Below are 26,086 nucleotides of genomic sequence, written 5' to 3'. Positions count from 1 at the left end.
ACATTAAGAAAACCATAAGGAAGAGAAAATACATTAACAGTACTGTCCTACATTAATCAAAAAGAATCGCTGTATAAGTGGACCCACACACTTCAAACACATGTTATAAAAGGGTCAACTGTATATCATTTTTCTCTGTGTACTTTTAAGATTTTCTCTTTATCACTAGTTTGAAGCAATTCATTATGTACTTTGGTATAGCTTTCTTCACAGTTCTTACGCTTTGGGATTCTTTGAGCTTCTTGGATTTGTGGGTTTATGGTTGTAATATTTTAATATTTTTTCAGATATTTTTTCTGTACCTCCCTCCTTCAGAGACTCCAGTTACATGGTATATGACATATGACACCACTTTCAAGTTCACTTGTGGTTCTCTGTGGTTCTGTTCTTCCCCCTGCCCCCCAACCCCAGTTTCTTTTTCTCCATGTTTCCTTTTGGATAGATTCTATTGCTCTGTCTTCAATTCACTAATTTTTCTTTTATGATGTCTACTCTGCTGTTATCCCATCTGATGTATTTTTCATCTCTAGAAGTTTGAATTGTATCTTATATCTTCCATAATTCTGCTTAACTTGTTTAATATTTCTCACTTCTCAAATATATGGAATAGATTACAAAACTTTCAGTATCTGTAAATACCAATTTTATAAAAATAGGCTAATTTAGATATAATTAACATGCCATAAAACTCACTCTTCAGTGGTTGTTTTTTAGTATATTACTCAGAGTAGTACAACCTTGACAACTATCTGATTTTACAATATTTTCATCACCTTAAAAAGAAATCCATGCCTATCACTCCCCATTTCCACATTCCCCCAGTCCCTAACAAACCCTAATCTACTTTCTCTCTCAATGTATTTGCCTATAATGGACATTTAACATGAAAGGAATTATATAGTATGTGGCTCTTTGTAACCTGCTTCTTTCATTTAGCATGATGTGTCCAGGGTTCATTCATGTTGTGGCATGTATCAATACTTCATTATTGCTCAATAATATTCATTATATGGCTATGTCATATTTTGGTTTTCCATTCATCAGTTGATGACCGTACAGATTGTTTCTACTTTTTGGTTATCATGGACAATGTTGCTGTACCCGTTCATATAAAGTTTTGTGCGGACCTCTGTTTTCAGTTATCTTGGGTTTGTGCCTACAAATGGAAGTGCTGGATATATGTGGTAATTCTATATTTAACATTTTGAGTAGCTGTCAAACTATTTTCCAAAGTGCCTGTACCAATTTACAATGCCACCCACAATGTATGAGGGCTTCAATTTCTCTGCATCCCTGTCAGCACTTTTGTTTGTCTTTTTTTCTTGTAGCCATCCATTAGGTGTGATGTGGTATGACATTGTGGTTTTGATTGCATTTCTTTGATGACTAATGATGTTCAGCATCTTTCCACACACTTATTGGCCATCTGTACTTCTTCTTTAGAGTAAGGCCTATTCAAATCTTTGCCCATTTTTTTAAAAGAATTATTTACTTATTTTAGAGAGAGAAAGAAAAAGAGCACATGTAAGCATAGGGGTGAGGAGCAGAGGAAGAAAGAGAGAGGGAAACTCAAGCACACTCTGAGCTGAGCGTGTGGAACCCAGTGCAGGGCTCAAGCCAGTGACCCTGAGATCACAACCTGAGCCATAATCAAGAGTTGGACACTTAACGAACTGTGCCACTAGGTGCTCCTTTTTGCCCATTTTTAACCAAGTTTTTGTCATTTTATTGAGTTGTGAGAGTTCTTTATATATTGTGGATACTAGCTCCTTATTGAATATACAATTTTTTTTTCATTCTGTGGGCTGTCTTTTCACTTTCTTGATGGTGTCCTTTAAAGTGTGTATGGTGGTAATTTTTATGAAAACCAGTTTATTTTTCCTTTTCTCACTTTTGCTTTTAGTGTCATGTCTTAGAACCCATTGTCTCATTTGAGATCACAAAGATTTATTCTTATATTTCCTTCGGAGAGTTTTAAATTTAGAACTGTGATCTGTTGTTAATTAATTTTTGTACACGGTATGTGTGTATATCCAGTTTTCGCAGCAACATTAATGTTTTCCAATTTTATTATCTTTGTCATTTTGGACCCTGTTTTAATTAATTTTTTCCCTTATTTGGGGTTGTATTTTCCTGCCTTGCATGTTTGATAACTGTTTATGGGATGTTTTACATGGTTAATTTTACCTTTTTGGATGTTAGATATTTTTGTATTTATGTAGAAGTTCTTGAGCTTTGCTATGGGATGGTTATGTTATTTGGAAATAGTTTGATACTTTCTGTTCTTGCTTTTAAGCTTTGTTAGTTGATGCAAGACCGCATTTAGTTTAGAGCTAATGTTACCCCACTACCAAAGCAAAACGTTTCCAAGTTCTATAGTTGATACACCATGAATTAAAAGATTTTCCTGCCAGGCTGGTAGGAACAGTAACTACTCCAGTTTGGGCACTCGTCCCTCTAAATCCTCTCGGGCGGTTCTTTCCCCAGCTTCTAGTGGTGGGGAAAGTACTAGCCAGTTAGTACTTAGCTAGAGCTGAAGAGGAGCCCTCTGCTAGTCTCTGGAGCTTCCTCCCCAGCCCCTCTTTGAGCAGCTTTCTCCCCTTCACTACTCTGACCTACAAAACCAGGGCACTGACCTCCCCAGAATACCAGCTCTGCCTCCTAGTTTTACAGTGTGTCCAGAATTTGTTTGAATCAGCTGTGGTAAAGTAACAGGCGTAGAGAACTGCCTTTGGAATAAGAGTTTATTACCTACAGTTCCCAGGAGGAGACAGGGTAGAGGAAGGCATGAGGAAAGTGCAGGGATGCCGGGGTCCACCTTGTTTGGATGGAGAGATTATAGACACTGATTAATTCCAGACAGCAATAGAAAAAATATAAGTTTTTTCCGCAAAATTTTAGGTACAGCCAACCACTCAGTGAATAAAAAGAGAATTCATGCTTTCAGACTATTTAGTGAAAAGAAATTTTTAAGAGATAGTAAAGGGACACGTGGCTAACTCACTCAGAAGAGCGTGCAACTCTTGATCTTGGGGTTGTGAGTTCGAGCCCCATGTTGGGTGTAGAGATTACTAAAAAAACCAAATGAACTTTAAAATAAATAGAAGAAGAAAACATCATTCACACTAACGGGGATAGAAAGTTGGAAATTAAAAGAAAGCAAAGCATATACAAAACAGGATGGTTGGAATCAGACCAGAGATCTCGTATATTAATATATGTGTCTCCGTTAAGTCCCTTTATTTAAGAGATACTTTTAGATTACATTTTTTTTTAAAGATTTTTTTCATTTATTGTCAGAGAGAGAGCACAAGCATGCAGAGTCGCAGGCAGAGGCAGAGAGGGAAAGTAGGCTCCCTGCTGGACAAGGAGCCCAATGCGGGACTCGATCCCAGCACCCCGGGATCATGACCTGAGCAGAAGGCAGCAGCTTAACCGACTGAGCCACCCAGGCATCCCACTTTTAGATTACATTTTTAAAGAGGTCTACTTATGATTTCAAGAGACATACTTAAAACAAAATGAGAAATGATTAAAAAATAAAGAAAAGGACAAATATATTAGGCAGATGATGACAGAAAAGAAAGCCATGTAACAATAATATGCCAATGAAAATGGAACCCAAGGTACACAACATTTAATGAAAATTTGTAGATGAGGACTTTCTCAGGTATGTGACATCTTGGAAGGGAGAGGGTCAACTTTGCTCATTACACAGTCAGTACATAGGGACTAACCCTCAATAAAAACTCTTAGGGAGCCTTTAAACCTATTTTAAAATGAACATTTATTTTAGTTGTAACTTAAAAAAAAAAAAAGTCAGGAAAGTTCCACCTTAGTAACTGCATGCAGTTTCCCTAGTATACATGATTTATCTCTAAGTCTGTGCTTTTAATTGCACCATAGGTAATTTGCTCTGGCGGCTGACATTAGGCTGTTCTGTCGCTGCTGTGTGTCGCTGTTGAGAAAGTGAGGGCAACATAGCTTTCTTGGCCTCAGTGACACCTCACATCAGACAGTGCTTGCTGTAAGGAAAAGTGGGGATGGGAATTAAATCCGATTAGTTTGATATTTGTGTTCATTGTGTATATTCTAAGTGTTGGACTCTTTTTTTATATGTAGCTAATGCTGCCTACCTTGGGGGCCAAGAAATGATGCAGGTGGTGAAGAGAGACAACGAAACCATAAGGACATACTTACCTAAGGTAATCACTTTGGTGCTGCAAGGAAGTAAGTAGATGGGCAGAAATATTTACTAAGCGTGAAGTGCTAGAATTGGTTAAGAGTCTGTAAGACCTCCAGGGCTTGTAGATTTCACACAGAGTTTTACTTCGAGCTCAAATAAGGCAGTTCTTGAAAGTTGCATAGGAAGTAAGTACAGCTGACTGTAGATTTCAGTATATACTTAAATAAAGTTTACCACCTGTTTTTGTTAGGTTTGCTTCTAGAATCAATGCTTCTCTCTAGGGCCTTCTACTGAGGAGGTCTCAGTAATATATAGAATAATGAGTTATATCAAATTGTAAATAGAACACTGGACAAAAACTAACATCACTATGACCTGTTGACTCAGCCTGTCTTTCTTTATTCTCCAGTGCATTAGAATAGGAATGTTCAGCTCTGACACCAAGACCGGATTTCTTTGCAAGCAGGTGCAGAAAGGCAAAGATTGAAATATTTAGCATTTGGGAGTTACTGCTCCAAATGTTAGCGTCTTTTTTTTTTTTTTTTTTAGACTTACTTTGTTTATTTCAGAGAAAGAAAGAGCATGAGCAGGAAGAAAGGCAAGGGAGAAGGAGAAGCAGACTCCTCACTGAGCAGGGAGCCCTATGTGGGACTCAGTCCCAGGACCATGGCATCATGACCTGAGCTAAAGGCAGACCCCCAACTGACCAAGCCACCCAGGCACCCCCAAATGTTTGAGTCTTGCACAAACACATTTGGAAGCACCAGTCTCTGAAACTGGAAGGTACCTTGTTTGAGAATATGTCTAAGAACCCTAGAATTGGTGGCTCTGGTACTCGCATGGCGTCATTTGTCTGCTGTCCATTCTGCATAGGATGGAGCTACACTGTCTAAACACGACAGCCACCAGCCACGTGTGGTTCTTTGTGGCTAGTCTGAAAGGAGGTGTGTTGTATGTATAACAGACACATTGGATTTCAGAAACTTAGTACCCGCAAGAGATAAAATATTTCACTTATATTTTTATATTGATTGCATGTTGAAATGATAATATTTTAGACTATTAGGCTAAATAAAATAGACTATTAAAAGTAATTTCCAAGCGCCAGGATGGCTCAGTCATTAAATGGCTGCCTTCAGCTCAGGCCATAATCCCAGGGTCCTGGGATCGAGCCCCACATCAGGCCAGGAAGCTTACTTCTCCCTTGTTCACTCCTCCTGCTTATGTTCCCCCTCTCGGTGTGTCTCTCTGTCAAATGAGTAAATAAAATCTAAATAAATAAATAAATAAAAGTAATTTCATCTATTCTTTTATACTTCTTAATGTAGTTACTAGAAAATTTCAAATTACATATAAGCTTATATGTAATATAAGCTGTGCTAATCTAGAGTTTTATGGTCAGCACTGAGCTGTGACATCTGTAGGGTCCGACCCAGGGCACCCTGCTGAGGGGCCAGCTATTCCAGACCCAGGAACCCGCAGTCTGCAGGTTAGATCTCAGATACCCTACCCCTGGGTTTAGAATGTCTTCATAAACTTTGAAATGTTTGACTTCAGCTTGCTACAGTGTTAATTCATATTTTTAGAACCTCCCAATACAATTATCTTAAAGCAAAAAATGTATACTTTCTTTAAAAAAATATTTTTTCAGAATATTGATCTATAGGAGCTGTACCCAAAGAGGACTTTTGAAAATCTGTGTTTGACTTAGGGCCATAGTGGTCATTTTTTTTTTTTTTTTCTAAAATAGCATTTGGCTAGAGATTGAAATTTTGAAGCCAGAAGGAAACCCTCACTGGCTGAATGGGGGAGGCTGGGGCCTCAGAAAAACACTTTCTCCAGGGCTTTCAGCTGTTTCCAGTCATTGAAGGATGTAAAAATACAAGAAAAACAGTATTTTATTTTTCAGCTAAATTATAAGTGAATTTGTTTCAAAAAATGCATTTAAGTTCTCAAGGCTAGAAGTTCATAAAAACAACTCAATTCCCAGTTAATAATCAGACTGGCAGAAGCCCACTTCCAAAACTCACACTTGCAGAATGACTAGACCCATCATGTGTCAGAACCCATCTTACCACCTGTGGAAGCCAGCTGCTGTAAAATACTCATCATTTCTGGATTCTGTTTGTATGTTGTGCTCAGAAAGAGGTCAAAAGATGGTGCTAACTTATTCCTGTCCTAAGTTAAATCCATATGCAAGTGTAATCATTCCCAGATCGAAGTCTGCTTATGGTAACTATGTCAGGACTGTAAGTTTACTGAAACTTTTATAAGAGAAGTATGGGGGTATAATGGTAGACAGCAGGCCATTTCAAGGTTATTATTAACACAGTCACAGGAATAAACTTTTTTCCAACTACAGAGAATAGTTTTGTTTTGTTTTCCTAAGACAGCATGAAAGGTACTTATGGAATTTGGGAAAGCGAGGCATTGTTTAGTTTAATGATGCAAAACTACCTTGCCATTAATTGATTATCTTTTGTACCGACTCAGTTTGATCCCTTCACTAGAATAATACAGTTCCAGTTCCTAAGTGAAACGAGGTACAGAGAGACAGGAAGTTTATTGCAACTTTTTGTTTCTGTAATGAAAAAAGAGGAAACATGCTGTAATTTAATATTGGTGAAAGTTGAATCAACATACGTCCCAGTCTGCTTGAGAAAATAAGGAAACTCGGAAGGGCACGTAGTTTTAGAAAAGTGGTGGGCATTGCTTTCCAAACAATCCTGATACGTTGTTCAACTTGAAAACCAATTCCCAAGACTAGACATACCTGTTTCTGAATACTCTCGTCAAGGATACTCTGTCCCATTTCAGCCCCAAACAGAGGTGGTCAAAAACTGTATACCTACCCAGGACTGTCCAGTGTGAAGACTCCATGAGCCCCACATATTTTGTTGCAAAAATACTTGAAGGTATCTCAATTATTCAACAAATTTTAAAGCAGTTCTGAAAAATGTGTCTTTGTGCCATCTGGTCAGGGAGCCACAAGCAAGTTAGTCTAAAAGTCTGCTCCATCATGTGGATGGCTTTGGGATTTTTTCTGATCCCCTAGAAAACTATCATACCGTCATCTGCAAGCTTTAGTTCTACATTCAGATTTTCCACCACTGGATGTCCATTGTCCACGTGTCTACTTTTTATCTTCTTGAGGAAAGTGGGCCTTTTTACCTCTGAAAACTCTACTGGGCTGATTGCCAACCTGCTTGCCTCTCTGCCCCCCCCCCCCCAGGTCTGGAGACTTCATCCATAGTAGCTGTTGCATTTATTAGCGGGGCTTCAATACTATGTAGACTTGCTGCCCTTTCTCGGAGCAAATATACCAGACTCACCGTTCTTTCCAAGACACCTGTGGCCTCACAGACTGTGTTCTGTCTTCACCTGACTGAATCCTACCTGTCCTTTGAAACTTGGCTCCATTGTCATCTCCAGGAGGCCTTCCCCAGCCCCTGGTTTTGGTTAGATGTCGCTCCCTCAGCTTTCCCGGTTCCCTGTGTAGTTTATAATATGGCCTTTTTTGCACAGTATTTAAGAGGTCAGTTTGCCCCTCTTGTCTATCTACAGGTCAGGAACTATGTTTTTTCTCATCTTGGTATCTCTAAAGACTCAGAACATTGTATGACACCTGTGGAGTTAATAATTAATTGTGTACCGGATGCATGGTTAGATGGATGGGGAAGCCATCGAGGTAGAGATTCTAAGCCTCTTTTGTGCCATGGGTCTGTTTGGCCCGCTCATGCAGGGACCCCTACTCAGAGTAACTTTTTAAGTGCATAAAATAAATACATGAAATTACTACCAAAAAAAAGCAATTATATTGAAGTGTAGTTATCACAATAACTTAAAAACAGATTTGTGGTATATAGTTTGTGCACCTTTATTAACACATTAAATATAAATAATGAGATATAATAGCAGTCAGAATTAGTATTGTAAATTTGTAGCAATGAGCATAAATAACTTTTTAGTTATCTTCACCAACTTTTCTGTGATTTGGAAATTTACATAATTTTATAGGTAACAAAATATAGACGTTACTCAACTATTGTTTGTTGCCTGTATTCCTAACTGAAGGAAATACTAAGTTATAGTTAGAGGTTGGCAAAAATAAAGATGTCATCTTTTTTCCCAAGCAGGTTTACATTACCCCTCCCCCACTGTCACCGCATCCACATGAACCCATGTGGACCCACAGACCCCCAGTGAGGAAGCCCTACCCTGGAGACACCAGACAGGGTGGGGCAGCATGGTGGTGTGGCTTGAGCGCTGGCCTGAGAATAAGAAGCCATGAAATGCTACGCTAAAAAGACGAGGTTATTTTGACCTGTGGGAGAATTAGTGCATGGTCTCAGCAAAGGGGTAATGATCAGGGTCATACACAAAATGTTTGCCACTGTCTGACCGCCACTTACTCATCCGAGCCCGTGCCATCCGCGAACCACCAGTCCGTTGAGAGCGACCCGTTCACATCAGTCAGCCCTAAGAATGTGGCTGGGTTAACAAGTGAGAGGGATTATTGGGGTGGTGGGCGATGTATGGAAAATACTGGAGCAGAGGAAATTTGAGATAGGGAGATCGCTCGAAAAGCTTTTACAAGGACTAAGGCAGTGGGATGGGGGCGGAGAGGAGGGAGGATAGGAAGGTTTAGGAAGGAGAATCAGAAGCACTTACACTAATAGGACATGAGAGAATAGAGAAGGAAGCGTGTCAGGTTGTCTCTGTACTGAGATCCGTACAGGCTAGGGGTGTGGGACAAGAACCAGCCAGCCGTGGGAGGTGGTTGAGAAAGTAGTTCCTGTGGGTACTTTGTCTGAGGGAGCTGTGGGACCACCAAGCAGACACGTGTGAAGCTTAGAATGGTGGTCGGGGCAGAATTTCGATTCGGATATAATGAGGATAGACTTGAAGCCGTGAGCCTGGATAACTGTAACAAAAGGAAGTAGTATGTGGAGAGAAGACATCCAAAGATTGATCCTTGAGAGAGCAGAGCTTGAAAGGTTGGAAGTAGAGGAGCTAACGAACAAGACAGGAGTTGGAGGGGAGGGTTGGGAATGAGAACCAGACTAGAATAAACCCAAGTAAGAGAATCAGCTCTACCTTTTCCCCATCCCAATCCCAATTTTTTTGGGAACCCCTAGGGTATGTAATGCTTTATGAGGCACCTGGTGTGTCTGAGGCCAATAGGTCCGCATTCCCTTGTTCTGTCATTGTTCTAAACTGTAAGGGAATGTATGTCTCATTCACAGAAAAGTGAATTAGTGTTTGGTTTAGAAACTTGAAGTTTTCATTTAAAACTCACTTAGGAGGGAAATTCTAAACTGCCGTGACCATCTCTGGCCGAGGCGTATGGAAACAGCTGGTGTGTGCTACTGCCAGCCCGGATCTGAACCTCACTATCAGGCAGCAGGGGTCTCAGGTCGTTCCCAGCAAGAACTCACGAGGTGCAGCTTTGTGACAGAGGCGGGCAGCCGTCGAGGGACCACCTGCAAAGTGGTGCTGCCCCTGCCCCCAGAGGGTCAGGCCAGGGTGACAGGGTGGTTTGGGAAAGGGGCAGAATGCCCTCAGGCGTGGGAACTCCTCCGCCATGGCTCTTTTCTTGGCCCACCTGAGCCCAGAGGTGCCTGTTGCCTTTGGGAAGAAACCCTGTGCAGTTGTTTGCAGATTGGGGCGTGCAAATCCTTCAGACATGCGCACGTCCTGCTTAGCAGAGCGTAGGAAGTGCTGCCTGGACCAGCTAACCGGGACTGCCTTCCGCCGCTCCACAGTCTGAAACGGATTGTGTTAGTTCTGCCTGTTTCATTTGAAACCTATTCGGAATGTCATAATCATCCTGGAAATACGTACATTTGTCTTTGTCTCAATCATTTTGACCTTGAGAGCTTCATCTTGGGCACTTGTGTAAGTGTCCCCTGAGTTCTCCAGGGGAGCCTGGTTGAAAGAAGCTGGTGTGTACTGGGGAGCAGTCTTCTGGGTCTCAGCCTGAGGTTCAAACCCCACCAGCTCTACCACTCGCTTCCTTATGGAACCTTGACTAAGTTACGTGACCTCGCCATGCCTCCTTTTTTCATCAATAAAATGGTTTGATAATAGTATCTAGTATCACACATTTGTTCCAAAAATATACTGCTGTAATTCATATAAAGGCCTTCCAAGAGTATCTGGCATATACTAAGCATTCAAAGAAGTTGATTATTATTACTATAAAGTTAGTTATATCCTAGATATGCCTCTAAGTGCTTCCAAAAGACTATTTGCTTAACTTCTCCCCCCACACACTCCTTCCCAGATATTTTCATTCTGTAGCAAAAGATTTTGGTGATATTAAATATAGAGCCAAGAGACTCTGGAATGTCCCAGCCCCGTTCTAGATCACAGACACCGCTCCCCTTGAGATGCCTAGGGGAGATGTTGTACGGGAACGAACAGTGGTAAAGAGAAGTACTTAATCTTTCCAAGACTTGGTCCAGTACCCTCGTGCAGAGAATTCAGATGAGCTGAACTTGGCCATTTCTCTAAGTTAGTTAAATAAGACCCTTCAGCACATCTGCTAGTTTCCAGAGGCGTATGATCAGGAAGAAAGAGAAACACGGGGCGATAAATTTGTTCCCTATGCCTCAGACTCTGTAGCCTCGCCAGAAGAAAATCGACACCTCGGGTCAGCTTCTTACGCTAGTCCCACGTAAGGAGACAAAGCTGGTCACTAGCTGGTCCACTACCTTTAGGAGTGAGTGTGTTCTGGCCCTTTACACTTGAGTCACCCAGGAAAGAGAGAGCCCCACTCTGCAAGCCTGTTGTTGTGCCACCGGAGAGGGGTCCAGTCGGTCACCCACCAGCCTGCCTCCTCCCCCTCTTCCTTTGGTGCCTCAGTTCCCAGCGCTCCCCGAGGTGCCTGCAGAGGGAAAAGGGCTCAGTGGTCATAAAGGGTTGTGTTGTCTCCTCCGTCCCCAGCCACGTCTCTTCATCTTTGGGGATTTTAATTCTCATGTTCTCAAGAAGGATAATGGAGCCAATTCTGGATAAAAGGAAGAAAGGAAACAAGGTAAATTGGAAAGTGAATTTCCTAAACGGTCTCCCTTTCTTTAGCAATTCTTCAAGTTCCTAAAAAGGGTTGCTCAGAAAGACTGCAGTGAAATTGTAAAGCTCTTATTTAGCGCTGTCCCTCTGTTCCCAAGAGGAATGTGAATTTAAATAACGGGAAAGAGGCTTCTGTTACAGAACAGGCCTCTGAGGGTGCAGGGTCCGACTGTCCTGTCCAAGAGGGAAGGCAGCAGCCTGCCCGGGGTTCCCTGCAGGGGGGCGGGGGTGCACGCAGAAGGCTCAGTACCCTGAGCCTCAGAAAGTGGCGGCGAGGAGAGGACGCAGACAGGGCAATGAAGCAGGACAGGGAGATCGAGCTGGAGGTAACTGGGTGTTCAGGTACAAATTTGACCCCTTGGTAGTACTTTATGACCACTGAGCCCTCTTCCCTCGGCCGGCACCTCAAGGAGCAGTGGGAATCGATGGGGTACTTGGGGTACTAATTTGACCCTGCTTTGTATCTGATCTTTGGCTTCTTTGATTGTAAACAAAACAAAAACCACAAACAAACCCAAACCTGTCAGGTGGCAGTTATTTCTGAGAAGGAGAGGGAAAGTGGAGAAAGCAGGAATGACAATTTTTCTGACTTCTCAGAGCTCAAAGGAGACACTGTCTCCTCCCTGAGTATCTACACCGTTGCTCTGGTTACTGTCACGATGATGCCGCGGCTTTCCCTGCCGCAAGTGTGACCGCTCAGGACTCTCTCTAAAGAGGTGGGCTTGTACACGCGCTGGGCTCACAGGGAGCTGCAGCCCTTTGTGGAGTGCTGGCAGGGGAGTCCCTGTGCGGCCCAGCAAAGCAGGAGGCCTTACCGCTGCTGCTGCCGGAGCCCAGGGGCTCCCCCTGGGAACCAGACCAGGAGGGGAAGTGGCAGCCTCCAAATACTGGTGCCGTCCTTTATTTTGGAACACACTCGACCAGGAATACGCAGATGGCACTTCAGTGTGGGCTGCAGGTCTCATTAATAAGTAAAAGTGGCAAGAGTCACCTCAGCGAGCTAAGCATGAGTGGTGGCTTGACGACAGGGCCTGTGCCTCACGGTGTACTTGGTTGGCGACTAATCTTGGATCTTCCAACTGATGTCTTTCCAGTATATTCCCCGTGATCTTCTCAAGGGAATACAGCGTGTGTGTGTGTGTGTGTATGTGTGTGTAGAGAGAGTGTGTGTGCACTATATGATAATATATATAATAAAATGCTTTTAGGTTTAAAGAAAGTATATAGGGGCGCCTGGGTAGCTCAGTCAGTTGAAGCAACTGACTCCTGATTTCAGCTCAGGTCATGATCTCAAGGTCACGGGGTCTAGCACTGTGTCAGGTTCCATGCTGGGCAGGGAGTCTGTCTGAGATTCTCTCTCTCTCCCTCTGCCCCTCCTCCCCCGCCCACAAAAAATAAGTCCTTTTAAAAAAAGAAAGTGTGTAATATTTAACTATTTTCTGAGCCTGACATATCAAAAGCAGCTTTTCAAAAGAAAATGTATTTTCTTAAAAATTAATTTAAGGTCAAGTGACTGCTTTTTCCTCTGACCTGAGCACAACTCCCGCTATAGGGAAGACCCTCAACAGATGTTCCCCCCCAGGAGGTCCCTTTGTCTTCATCGTCATCACCAGTAGAAGAGCAGCTCCCCTTTTGAGTGCTTACTATATGTCAAGTACCTGATGTGCTAGTTTTCTAATCCTTACCACCCCACAAGGTAGCTGTTCTGTCCCCACTTTACAGGAAGGAATTAGGCACAGAGAGGCTAAGAAACTTGCCCAAGGTAACAACGCTGGGAAATGGAGGAATCAAGATTCCAGTCAAGGCAGCTATGGCTTGGAGCCCGAGCGCTCAACACTGCCCCCGCTGTGCTGCTCTCCCCGTAACTGCATCATGAGCTCTCACAGATTATTTTACCATAACAGAACATGAAGGCTTTATGAGAAGCCCTGTCTCTCTGAGTTGCCTTGAAACACCATTTACCCCTCGGCTCAGCTTACACCGTATCATGAAACAGGTTGCCCAGAAACCACTGGAAGAGAGGAAGTTTGATACATTTAACCACCAAGAACCAGTTTATACCAAACTTGGCTACACGGTCAACTGTGTTCTAAGGAGCTTTTCAAATTCAGCTTATCCATAAGGTTAACAAAATGAATAAATAAATTTATGAAGTAAATGAATACATAAATAAAATTAAATAAATAAATAACATTCGGAGACTATGAAAAACTTCCTTTTATCAGACCTGTGTTTCCTGTAATGCCTTTGGTCCTACTGGATTGTTGAGTAAAGAGAAGTAATATAAATAGAGATTTTTTTCCCCCAGTTTTATGGAGATATAATTGACACCAAACATTGTGTTAGTTTAAGGTATACAACATAATGAATTTGTTATATGGATATATTGTGAAATGATTACCACAATAAGTTTAGTTAACATAATCACCTCACATAGTTATAATTTTAAATGTCTTAAACGATGGAAACTTTTAAGGCCTTTAGGTATACAGTAGAATGCTGTTAACTATAATCACCATGCTGCGCATTAGATCCCCAGGACTTACTCATCTTATAACTGGAAGTTTATACCTTTTGACCACCTTTACCAAATCCCTCTACCCCTCATCCCCCATCTCTGGAAACTACCAGTATGTTCTCTGTTTCCAAGAGTTGTTATTGATGTGGGTTTTTTAATAGATTCCACCTCTAAGTGAAATCACACATTATTCGTCTTTCTCTAATTACTTCACTTAACATAATGCCTTCAGGGTCCACCCATATTGTCACAAGCAGCAGGATTTCCTTCCTTTTTATAGCTGAGTAGTATTCCCATGGCAGGGGGTTGGGGCACACATGCATCACCACATAGAGACTTTTGTGGTTTTTTCATGTTTAATATTTTAAGATATGTTGGGGCACCTTCGTGGCTCAGTCAGTAGCTCCCTTCGGCTCAGATCATGATCCCGGAGTCCCAGGATCGAGCCTGGGCTCCCTGCTCAGCAGGTAGTCTGCTTCTCCCTCTGGCTCTCCCCCATCCTGTGCTCATTCTCTCTCACTCTCTCTCTTTCAAATAAATGAATAAATGAATTTTTCTTTAAAAAAAAAACCCAAGGGCTCTAAAAAATATATTTTAAGATATGTCACTGAAAGTGATTTTTTGTTAGTTATTAGCTAAATCAAAAATACAAACTGAGGTCATAAGCTGATTTCTAGCATTTCTTTTGCTCTTAAAATAAATCCTCTGTTCATAATGCATGAAAGTCAACAACTCAAAATGTGTACTAAAACCAAGCTTTGTTGACCCCTTCAGGGCAGAATTCTGGTTTTCCTATGTTGGGCTCCTGTAACAGTTCCTCTCTTTCTGCCTTTTGTGTTGAAGGGCCAGTTTGTACATGCCTGTGTTTTTCCCTAGTCTGGCAGCTTCTCCAGGCCAGAGCTGTTTCACTCACTTGTGAATTTCAACCACTTCAATATCAGATGGGAAATAGGGTTAGAGTCATTTTTGGTGGGACTGCTTTGAGTCTGTGAGTTTCAGCAGCAAAAAGTGAGAGAAGAAAACACCCACATGAGCACAGACAAATGTGGTTTTTGTATGGTGGCAAACTACAACAATTGGTAGAGACATTTCTGCAGGGACAGATCTCCTTAGGGGTGCACTGAAAGCTGAAGGAAAATACATCTGTGAGCGCAGAGACTTTCATAACTGTAATTCCACCTTACCACAGAAAACACGTGACGAAAAGCAAAAAGCAGTCCTGAGCAGTCAAAATGTACAACAACTGGGAAAATTAAATTTTGTGTTTAATAGAGAAGTGAATTACTTAACATGACAGCAATTTGGAAACACAGAATAATTTCCATTCAATAATGTGTACTTTTTATCAACTCTCATGCGTATCAAAACGAGTGCCAAGGAGAAAGAAACTACAGGAAATAATTTATCTTCTAACAACCCGTTAGATTTAAAAGTGCCGCTGATAGCCTGAGATTCTCAGGTAACAATTCTGGTAATTTCCTGGCAGTTGTCCCATCCATGAATACCCTGGAACTGCAGAGATGGTGAGGAAGCCTGTAAGGAGAGGCGTTGGGGGGCGCCTGGGTGGCTCAGTCAGTTAAGCGGCTGCCTTCAGCTCAGGTCACAGTCCCAGGGTCCTGGGATCGAGCCCTGTGTCAGGCTCCCTCTCGGGGGAGAGCCTGTTTCTCCCTCTCCCCCCTGCTTGTGCTCTCTGTCTCTCTCTGTCATTCTCTCTCAAATAAATAAATAAATAAATCTTTACCCCCCCACACACACACCCCAAAAGTACAGATGTTGGGTGTGCTCCTACCCTTGCTGGCCACACTCAGTTTTCAAAGCCAGTTTAAGACCCCCCCCCCCAACTTCAGGTTTATATGTTTTCATAACATGGGTCAATTCATTGTTAATCATAGAGGGTAGTAAAAAGAACTGATCAGGAATGTTTTCTCTGGATTTATAACCCAGCTTTACAACGCACCAATTGTTTGAACTTAAGCAAGGTACTCCCACTAAGCCTCAGTTTCCTTTTCTATCAAATAGGGATGAAATGCCTCCCTCCGAGTGTTGTTGTGAGGACTCCTTGAGTCCAGGGTTTAGCACGTTATTCTCAGTTTTTATCGGTTCATTATTATGTGTCGTGATGGAAATTTGCTTTGACAGAGCGACATAGAGCAGTATACACTCTTAACGACCAGGCCTCGGTGTCCAGTTCTTTCTTTCTTTCTACTTCACCTGTCTGCCCCCACCCCCCACTAGGACCTCTACACACCCCATCCTTTTTCAGTTTCCTGTTTAGAGTTACAGGAAGAGTTTTCTGTTCAGATCTATTGCCTGTGACTTGTAATCTATAGGGACGGGAAGTATCTTGAGCCAGTGTATGTAAAGGCATTAGAATAGCCATGTGTTTTACATGTAAGCCAAGATTTTCATACAGGGCCCTTCGTGAATATAGTCCAAAGAAGAATTACAGGGGAAAAAAAAAAAAAAAAAAGACCCCTCCATCACTTAGAGATTTAACAAAATCTAGCCTACTCTAAATGGTGACTCGCCATGGAGGATTGAGAAATAAAATTTGATGAACATATGGGAAATCTGGAATCCTTACTACTACACCATCTAGAACACTTAGTGTTCAGGTTCCTAGTACGTGCCTCGGGCAGCGCATGCGCTTAACGGCTTGGATACGACTGGTCTCTCGGTGTAGGTAGGTGTAGGATCCCTGGGATCCATGCTGGTTGTTCCTGCTCAGCTCCTGACACTTTCATGCATGAGGGAAGGAATGGTGTTTCCCTAGTGCCGAGCCTCGCCAAGCTGGACTTTTCAGTGGAGGCATTTCAAGTGGTGATTGCTCCACTGAAAAGGATATGCCAGTTCTCCACAGAAAGAGAATGAGGCAGAAGTGGCAGCAGGCTGATCGTCCTCCTCATCAAAGAGACTCCTGGGGAGGTCTTTCTGCCTGGCCCTTCTTCTGGGTGAGTGACCCTTTCATAGTAAGACTTTTCACAAGACTTCACCATCAGCTTGGGCTGGTGCGAGGGCTCCCAGAGAGCCTTTCTCGGTGTTCAGGAATCTTCCGGCAAGAGAGTGCCCTGGAGCAGAGGAACACCCCTGATGGACACAAGTCCAAGTCAGCATTTCCAGATTTCTCAGCACTGTTTCGTACTCTGAGGAAGTGGCAGAGCCACTGGGCACGATGACTGCTCCCTACGCTGTTTCCCAGATGTAATTTAAAAGATTCCTGTGGGGAAGGGTAGGGCGTGGTGTAGAGAGAACCTAAAGTTATTAGGCCTATGGGGAGGTAACGAATGCCCGCAGGCAGCCGGTTCTCCCAGCAGTACCTCAAGGGAAACTGGCAGGATGTTGCTGGCCTAAAGAGTGGCCCACTGCCCATGAGGCTATAGCATGCCTGAGCTGTGGAGAGACTGACCCCCGAAGCAAGGAACCAGGCCACTGCCAGGCCCTCTGGTCTCCAGCAACAGGAAGAACTTTCCATTCTGCTAAGAGCCATGGCAAAATGAATTTCGGCTTTGGGGCCTTCGGAGTGCCCAGAAATAGGTTGTAGCGAGCAAAAACCAGGAAGGTGGAACAAATAAGTGAGCAGCCTGTGAGCCACAAAGCCCTTACAGCATTCAAAACTAAGACCCCAGGTGACGCCCAGAAAAATCTCGATGACGTAATTCAGAGGAAGTCTGCACCTCAAGGTTTACTGTTAGTAATTGACTCTCTGGACTACTGCATCACATATTTTCCCCTTTAAAGTATTAACTATCCTTTTAGGGGCTCCTGGGTGGCTCAGTGGGTTAAGCCTCTGCCTTCAGCTCAGGTCATGATCTCAGGGTCCTGGGATGGAGCCCCACATTAGGCGCTCTGCTCTGCGGAGGGCCTGCTTCCTCCTCTCTCTCTGCCTGCCTCTCTGTCTACTTGTGATCTCTCTCTCTGTCAAAGAAATAAATACAATCTTTAAAAATACATAAAGTATTAACTATCCTTATAAATATTGGCTAAGTCATAAGGTGATTGTAATAAAGACCGTGTTTTTATAAACGCAGTCTCTCTTGTCCATATTCAGCTAGTGGATTTAATGGCTGTAGAGCAGAATCAGTGGACAGTAACACACGTGCCTATCCTGTCCTCCACCACACCTTGACTCCTCCAGGTTCTCATCACCATTGTAGCCAGAATACATATCCTACTGTGCAGACCTTATCATGTCACTTCTTCGTGTGAAGTCCTGGGGACTTCCGGTTTCCACCACTATCCCAAATTCGAGCATTCCTGTGAATGCTGTAAGCTGAAACAGCATAAAGCAAAGAAGCAGTTATCTTTAATCTATATGGAAAAAAATTTTTTGAGTGGTCCCAGACCCCAAAAATAAGCTCTCGTAGGCTTTTCTGATACCTTAGGACACATCTTGCTAGTGGGTGCACAGAGTTAATCGAGGTAAAGCGCAGATGCTTGCAGACACAGTTCAGAGTCCTGGTGGCTTGATGTGGAATGGGGTTCCAGGGGAAGGTGCTCAGGGGAGCCCTGCACACACACGCAGCACACAGCCTCTCTACCTGCCCACTGCCGAACAAACACTGAGCACTACTTTCACTTTTCGCCTTTATTCATAAAAGCAAAAATCTCTTTGGATTTCTTTCAGTTGGCAAAAACAGGTACTAACGTAAGTATTTCGGAGACGCAAAGCAGCAGAACACAGACTTTGGAAAAGCAGGGTGTGTGTGTGTGTGTGTGTGTGTGTGTGTGTGTGTGTGTGATGGACAGGTCTAGATCAGTTTCCAGTAAGGCTCTTAGTAATGTCCTCACAGAGGCTGTGTCTCCCTGCAGCTGCTTGCCGTCACCCGAAGTAGGGCTGGGTCACCCGCCCGCCGAGTCAGCACATTTTCCTGCTACGTGGAGCCTGTTCTTAGAAATGTTACAGACACTCTGAGAGCTCTGGTCACTTTTCATCCACTACCTTGAGAAGCCTGAGTCTTATCTGATTCATCTTTGGATGCATTCAACAAACCTGTCGCATCCGCCTACCATGTGGCTGCATGGAAATGGTGAGGTGTGCAATGAATGGTCACTAGGCCCTCAATGATTACCTCCCAGTAACTCGTCCTCACCAGTCATCTCTCCAGTGCCCATCCCAGGCTCAATGTACACGTCCTTTTAGTGGCTCACGGGTGATCTCTCCCGCAGGACTCTCCCTCCCTATCCGGGAACGGATTTCTTTCCATCAGATGCCTCTTAATTTACTCCTGTACACCATGAAGGTCACTGCCTCAAGAGAGCCATGCTCTGGAGGGGGCCTTGGGACCAGCCTGCAGGGCCAGAGACGGGAGCTGTTTCCAAAGCATTGCAGGTTGCTGGTGCCATGTTTGTGTTGGAAGAGGAAAATATTTTCTAATACAATGTTTTTTGTCTTGTCTTTTAGCTTACATTTTACTATGGAACTATAGATGCTTGGTGTCCAACGGCATACTATGAAGACATAAAGAAAGAATTTCCTGAAGGAGATATTCGGCTCTGTGAGAAAAAAATCCCTCATGCTTTTATCCTCCGTTTTCCGCAGGAAATGGCTGACATGGTAGCTGACTGGCTAAAGGATGATCTGTCTAAAATCTAAGTCCTGACCTGCAGAAACATGACTGGGAACTAGTCCATAGCAGCAGTGGCTGTGCCTTCTCTTAGTAACACCCTTAGTAGATAAGTGTCATTGTTAATGTTTGATATTAGACAGCAAAGACAAAAAAGAACCTCTTGGCTTGTTATCAGCTCCCAGCTAGCTCCCCATACCACCCGCTGAAGGAAACACAATGAAATACACCACAGGTTTAAGAGCACATTTTCCAAGACTCAGGGAACACAGTGATCAGTGACCTAAACAAGACCCCTTATGTTTGCACGAGATACCCCAGTGGCACCCTGCTGTTGATTTTCATAGGCAGGATCCTTGCAGACCAAAGGGAGTCTAAATTTAGTTGATTTTAATCCAATTACCATGTGGAGTAGGCTCTCCTAGAGGGAATTATGAAACACGCACTAGGAAATGTGAAAGAGAGCAGTGAATGTCAAGTGTAGAGTCAGATACGTAAGTGTATCAAATCATGAGGACACACATTCCAGTAGCAGGAAGTGATGAGTAGTGGATCTCGGACGTGGACCTAGGTCTCCCTTAAAGACAGAAGCTGAAGATGAGTCTGGACTCACTTTGAGGTCATCAGAATCCAGCTGGCTACCAGCACAGCCTATGTGCCCCCCGCACCCCGATACTACCTTGCAGCATGTCATGAACCACAGGCAGAGCCAACATCGGAGGCACTGCTTGTCTGCATCTCTGAGAAGCTTTCCCAAGGAGTGAGATTTCCTGATCACTCTTCATCAGACAGAGAATAAAGTTCACCAGACATTCCTTGGGCCAAGGAACTCAGTAAGAGTTGTTGACTGCGCCTCCCGCCATGAGACAGCCCCGAGCTCTGTGCTGAGCTCCAACCTGCCAGGCTGTGAGCTCTCCGCAGGCTCCTCTCCTGCGGGGCCAGGATGCAGAGGCCTGGGGTGTCCCAAAGCCAGCGTGTACCTGCCTCATGGAGTTGCTTCTGCTGTGATTTTTCCAGTGAAACTATACTGAGGACCATCTAGGAGCCAAATACTATGCTAGGCATCAAGGAGCGAGTTCTTGGCTATGTCATGATTCTTTTCTTCTGAAAAATCTTCCAGTAAGTAATGTTTGAGAGGGCATCTTTCAATCGGTGAAGAGAGAATGACCATAAATGAGTTTTGCATTTCCGCCCTGGCTTTGTTAGTGGGAAAGAAATTGTTTGACTGTTGAACCAAAACAGGCCATGATGGATTATGTGAATTCACCTTCTCCAGATGCCTTGAGGTCCAGTAGAGAAGACGCTTGTTCTCCATCCTAGAGTAGGCCCACAATATTTCTGCCTTCCCTAAAATCACTCAATCCTGAGACCCTAAGAGCCAATAATTCCCACTGACAGCAGTGATACTTGACAGTTGATCAGAAACATTCAGTTTTCCACTAGAGGAGACCCCTCATGGTGTTATCATTCCTTAAGAACAATAGGTTGTTGTCCTTCCTTTCAAAGCCTAAAGTCCCAATGAAAGATTCAGCTCTGATATGCTGCCAACCCAGTGGTGAGTGTTGAGCGAGTTACTGTCCCTTAGCATGGCTTCTGCATCCGAACAAATGACTTCTCGGAGGGGAAGAGCCAAGCCCCAGGCAAGGAGTGCTCTTGGCCCTGGAGAGAAGCCAGGAGACACACATTGGCACAGGCCTGCACATACAGTCCTGAAGGCCTTCTGGAAATCTGATGTTAGAAGCTTAGGATTCCTGTCTCCAAAGTGCCTTGTGTATAGGAGATGCTCGGTCGTACTGACTTGAAGCCCTCGAGCAAGCCGTGGGGGAATCCCACCTACTCAGAGAAGAAGACCCCCAGCTCTCCTTTCAGCAAGTTGATATTACCCCCTATTTCACAAGTCCACGTGTATGACATTGTGTCTTATTTTGGCTTATCTGAGCCTAAAAAATGGTTAAAAAGTAAAATGATAAAGTAAATGATAGAGGCTCATTTTCTGTTAATCATCTGATCACCAAATGAATTTTCAAAATAAATCTTTTACCAGCACTTATGACTGCTCGGCCTGATCTGCGTGTTGAGGGAGGAGGGTGTAAGCCCGGCGGTCCCCCCGAGTTAGACTCGGGCCAAAGTCTTTCTGTTAAATTCTCAGTACTTCTTCTAGGGAAGGAAGAATCCGATTTTAGGAGATTAAAGTTCATTTTATTTCGTTAGGAATTAAACAAAAGACTCAATGTTCTCATGCATTTGTATGAGGTGATGGTATGGTGTAAGAATTCTGGAGGCTGCATCCTCGGTGTGATTTTTAGGCGACTTTCTCTAATTTTCCATGCCTCGATGTCCTCACTTATAAGACAGGATTAATAATAAAGCATGCCTCATATTGTTGGAAGAATTAAGTGGGATGATGAAATCAAAACATTTAGTGCAATTCTTGGCTGAGAGTATCTTCTCAATACAGATTGGCTCTCATAGATATTTTCATTATTAAGCATCATCATCATAAAAAAGAAAAGATTAAAATTGGTAAGCAGTGGATGAAATTCACTTTCCAGAAGCATTTCTTCCTGTATGTACCAGTCAGCCACAGGAATGGTCCTTGTCAAAGGTTTGTCTTCTATGGGTTTATCTAGCGCTGAGTGATGGGTCTAAGCTAGAGTCAGAACCGGTGCCCCCAGGAGGTTCTCAGGCTGCACTGGGCCAGAGGACAGAGAGAATGTCCAGAGGCAGCTCCCGTGGTCCTCTGGGCTCATGTCTGAGGTGGCTAGGGACCTCTCACCATCCACTTCACCATCCAACCCTTGGAGAGCCAAGAACCACCAAAGGCTTGATTTCTCTTTACCCTACATTATATTAAAGTTAATTCCATACTATCTTTTAAAAGATTTATTTATTTGAGAGAGAGAGCTCATGCAAGTCAGGGAGGGGGCAGAGGAAGAGCATCTTCAGACTCCCACAGAGGGCAAAATCCAAAACAGGCCTCAGTCCCCCAGCCCTGGGATCATCACCTAAGCTAAAACCAGGAGTCAGATGCTTACGCAACTGAGCCACCCAGGCGCCCAAAATTAATTCCATTAAAGGAGACTAAAAAGACATGACAACTTAATGTAACATTTGATTCTTACAAAAGAAAACATTGTTGGGACAGTTTGCACGACTCGATCGGGGTCTACAGATGACCTGCGAGTAAGAGATCAACGTTTATTGTCCGACTTCAGTGGTTGGACTGTGAAGAGAATGTCCTTATTTGTATTGAAGACACATTGAAGTTTCTGGTGGTGATCAGGCATCAAATCATCTTACTAATGGGTCAGAGAGGAAAGAAAATGTTCTTTGTACCTGCAAGTTTTTTATACGTTTGAGATGAGTTTGAAATCCCTGTGCCGTCTTCCGCCTCTGTCTTTTCTTCTTTCCCGGAAAGTAAATTTCTTCTTCTAAGCAGTAAGTGGAGATCTGAGTTCAAATCCCAGATCTGTCATTTACTGGGCTTTCAGGGCTACCTTGGCTTAGCCCCCCTGAGGCTCCCCACCCCCCATCTTGTCATCCATGAAAATACTTGCTTTCATTGGGAGATGTGAGAATGTTAGATTTGGGGAGGGTTTTTGTTTTCCGTTAATGGGGCTAATTGAGGTCATGTGTAACAGCAGCTGGCACCCCGTCCGGCTTATGGAGGATGCTCTGTAAAATGGTACCTGAAGGAAAAGTTTAGCAAACTTCCGCAGTCTCTTGCCTTCGGTGCGGCAGAGGACCCGGTGATGTCTCAGCCTCGACATGGTCTCACCCAGCCTGCAACTTGATTCTTGTGGACTTGGCATTTCTGGTTCCTACTGGGGGCAGGGGGCAGTTGCTCACCCGGCTCAGCTTTCGGGCCGTGAAGTCCTCCCACGGGCAGCTCAGGATGCTGGAACATCACCTTGTTGAGGACCTGATGGTGGATTTAGAAAAGATGCAGGAAGCCAAGCATTTCTTAAGTAACCGGAGATACCGTCTTTGTTTCTGGCCTCCTCTTGCAGGAGAGAAGAAGACAAACTTGGGCTGCTTCGTCCCATGGGAGATGGGGTTTAAAGAGCGGTCAGTGGCTGGAACTAAGTGTGCCCTGTGAACAGATCTCTCTCTGAGGCCTTAAGACAGAAGCTGTGTTGTAGGAGTCCTTTTCCAAAGTGCAGGGATTCCTGCCTCTGCTCCGTAGATAGGCGAGTGATGGCTCTGGTCCACGGGGGGAGCCACTGTGGGACACATGTCTGGCCTCTCCTGCCAGACTGAAGGTTCTGGATTGCTGTAGTTCCGGGAAGCAGAAACCCCTAAAGGGAGAGGGGAGGCACCTGCTCCAAATGCCAGAAAAGACCGGGAGAGCTGGGGCAGTGTGGGGGAGAGGAGAGAGCCCACAGAAAGAGGCTGTCACTCCCCCTGCACTTTCACAGGGTCTCAGTGAAGCCTTTCGGTTCCACGGGCTGTGGCCCTACTCACCACAGGTCACCACAGAGGGGAGAGGTAAGTGACTGGCTCAAGATCTCACAGCTACTGAGAGGCCTCCGGAATTCAAAGGCAGCCTCTACTCTGAGCCAAGGTTTCCTCCCCTTTCCATGGCACCGTGCTGCCTCCTGGAGGCAAGAGTGGGCAGCCCAGCCAGAGTGGAAGGCTGGAGGAGCAAGTCCAGTCGATGCAAGGGCCAACGACCGCCAGTTTAGCAGGCCCAGGGAAGAGCAGGTAGTTTGTAACACAGGAATAGTTTTAGAAGAAGGAAAGAGAGGACAGAGCAACTGACCAGGGACAGGGGCGGGAAGGGTGGTGCACCAGGCAGCGGACTGCAAGGAGGAAGCCCTGCCTGCTGAGTCAAAACGAGGCTGCAGTCCCACATTCTGCCCCTCTGCTCTCTGCCGCAGCCGCTTGGGCCCTGCAGGCGCTGACTTCTCTGACCGCACCTGTGCTCTGAAACCTCTGGAGCACCTGCTCCAGCTCAGAAAGTGCCCACACCCCTCCCCTCCCCCGCCCCCAGACTTGGCCCTAAAGGCCACCGCTCCTGCCTCCTAGTATAGCCCCTCTCCTGCCCCGCCCTCCCTCCCTCTTAGCCCCTGGCCCCTGGCCATGTCTCTATTGGAGTACTTACCAGTTGCTGCTGGAATTATATTTTTCCATTCTGCTCCTCCCACCCCCACCACCAAACTCCTTCCTGCCCTTAAAAGGAGAGTCCTAGGACATGGAACTTGTGTCTTGTCATCTCTGCTCTCAGGGCTTATCGAATAGGGCCTGCCACACCGAATATTCAGGAAGTTGTACCTAAATCAATACAAGTTTCTACCATACCTGAGAGTCAACCTCTCAAGAAACAATTCTCTCAGTTGCTCAGACTCTAAGGGAATCACATCTCAGGGATTCTGTGTCCCTGTGTCCCTCTGACTGAGTACGTAAATGGAAATGGGAGGTGGACTAGCTCTTTTATTCCTTAAGCCTTCCCACAGCGGAGCCAGCACAGCCGGGCCAGCTAGCCTCCGGGACGTTGGCTTTCTGGCACTGGGGACTACAGAAAGCAAAGTCCCCACACTTTGTGGCCATTCCTGTCCCCTCCAAATGCAACTGTTACTTCCATTCCTCCATGGTCAGAAAGCCTCTGGAGTTTGAGTCTTAGCAACTACCAAATATGTGGTTGTTATTTGTTGAGCGCTAGCCCAGAGCAGCACCCCAAGTGGGAATTACAGCAACAATACACGAGACCGGGCCGGGGAAAGAGAGCGTTTTCATTTTGGATCGCATTCCTCAGACATTCTGGCAATGGGGCCTGTGCTGACCTCCCTACGTTGGGACAGACTTCCTTGCTGGGTTAGTCTATGGGAAAATTCCTCTTCCCTGGGAGGAGAATGTGACCCCATGACTGGGCGTCCATTACAGCCAGGGGTGCGGGTGCACCTGCAGGGCCTCCCTCCTCACAGAGGGACTAGAATCCCATCTCCGCAAATCCACCCTGCTCAGGCTCCACACCACAGCTGGGCTTCCTCCCGCTGGCCACTGCCGTAGGGCGCGCACCTGCATGCGATTAGGACTGGCAGACGCCCATGGCCTCGCAGTCCGGGGCTGCACGCTGGTGACACGTTGCAACGGACGAGTTCCTCCCCAGATCCCTCCTCCTTCCGCACCGCAGAGTGTGGGATTCCCAGCGTTGGAGGAGCACAACCGCCATGCTGGGTGGGGGAGGGGTCGCCGCCCTCTGCAGGGCAACAGGTGGCACGCGTCCGGCTTGGCTGCTGAGCACCGAGCAGGCACTGGACGCGCAGTGTGGATCGGGCACACCAGGACCCACAGGAGGGAGAGCAGCCAGCAGGCAGCAACCCCGTCCCTGGAGAACCTTGACACTGGGTTCTCATCAGTGTTCGGGAACAGGGTAAAAGTCTAAATGCTACCCCCCCGACTTTCCACTCTCCCCATAACTCCCCCTTATCGGCAAACTAGGTATCCCCTCACCAGGGAATGCCGGGGTAGGCCACGTGGAGACCGAGAAATAGGAAAACGAAGAACCGACTCAGGGTTCGTATAAACGATCACGATAAGACATCACACTTTTTTTTTTTTTTTAAAGATTTTTTTTTATTTATTTATCAGAGAGAGAGGGGGGGAGAGAGCGGGCACAGGCAGAGAGAATGGCAGGCAGAGGCAGAGGGAGAAGCAGGCTCCCTGCTGAGCAAGGAGCCCGATGTGGGACTCGATCCCAGGACGCTGGGATCATGACCTGAGCTGAAGGCAGCTGCTTAACCA

The 26,086-nt window shown here is 44.9% G+C and overlaps 1 protein-coding gene across 4 annotated transcripts in view; it reads left to right on the top strand.

Annotated features, from left to right (window-relative positions):
• LDAH (lipid droplet associated hydrolase) overlaps positions 1-21,388 on the top strand; it is a 108,828-nt gene extending 87,440 nt beyond the window's left edge. For all 4 annotated transcript variants that reach the window (XM_082744210.1, XM_082744211.1, XM_082744213.1 and 1 more), the window contains exons 6-7: positions 4,123-4,205; positions 19,180-21,388. In XM_082744210.1, the coding sequence (XP_082600336.1) occupies positions 4,123-4,205; positions 19,180-19,371 (275 nt within the window). In that variant the 3' untranslated portion in view covers positions 19,372-21,388. The remainder of the gene's footprint in view (positions 1-4,122; positions 4,206-19,179) is intronic.
• The last annotated feature ends 4,698 nt before the right edge of the window (positions 21,389-26,086 follow it).

Source organism: Mustela nivalis (assembly GCF_964662115.1).
Source record: "Mustela nivalis genome assembly, chromosome: 8".
Classification (NCBI taxonomy): Eukaryota; Metazoa; Chordata; class Mammalia; order Carnivora; family Mustelidae; genus Mustela; species Mustela nivalis.
The sequence above is the reverse complement of the archived record's forward strand: the minus strand, read 5'-3'. Positions and strand labels throughout refer to the sequence as shown.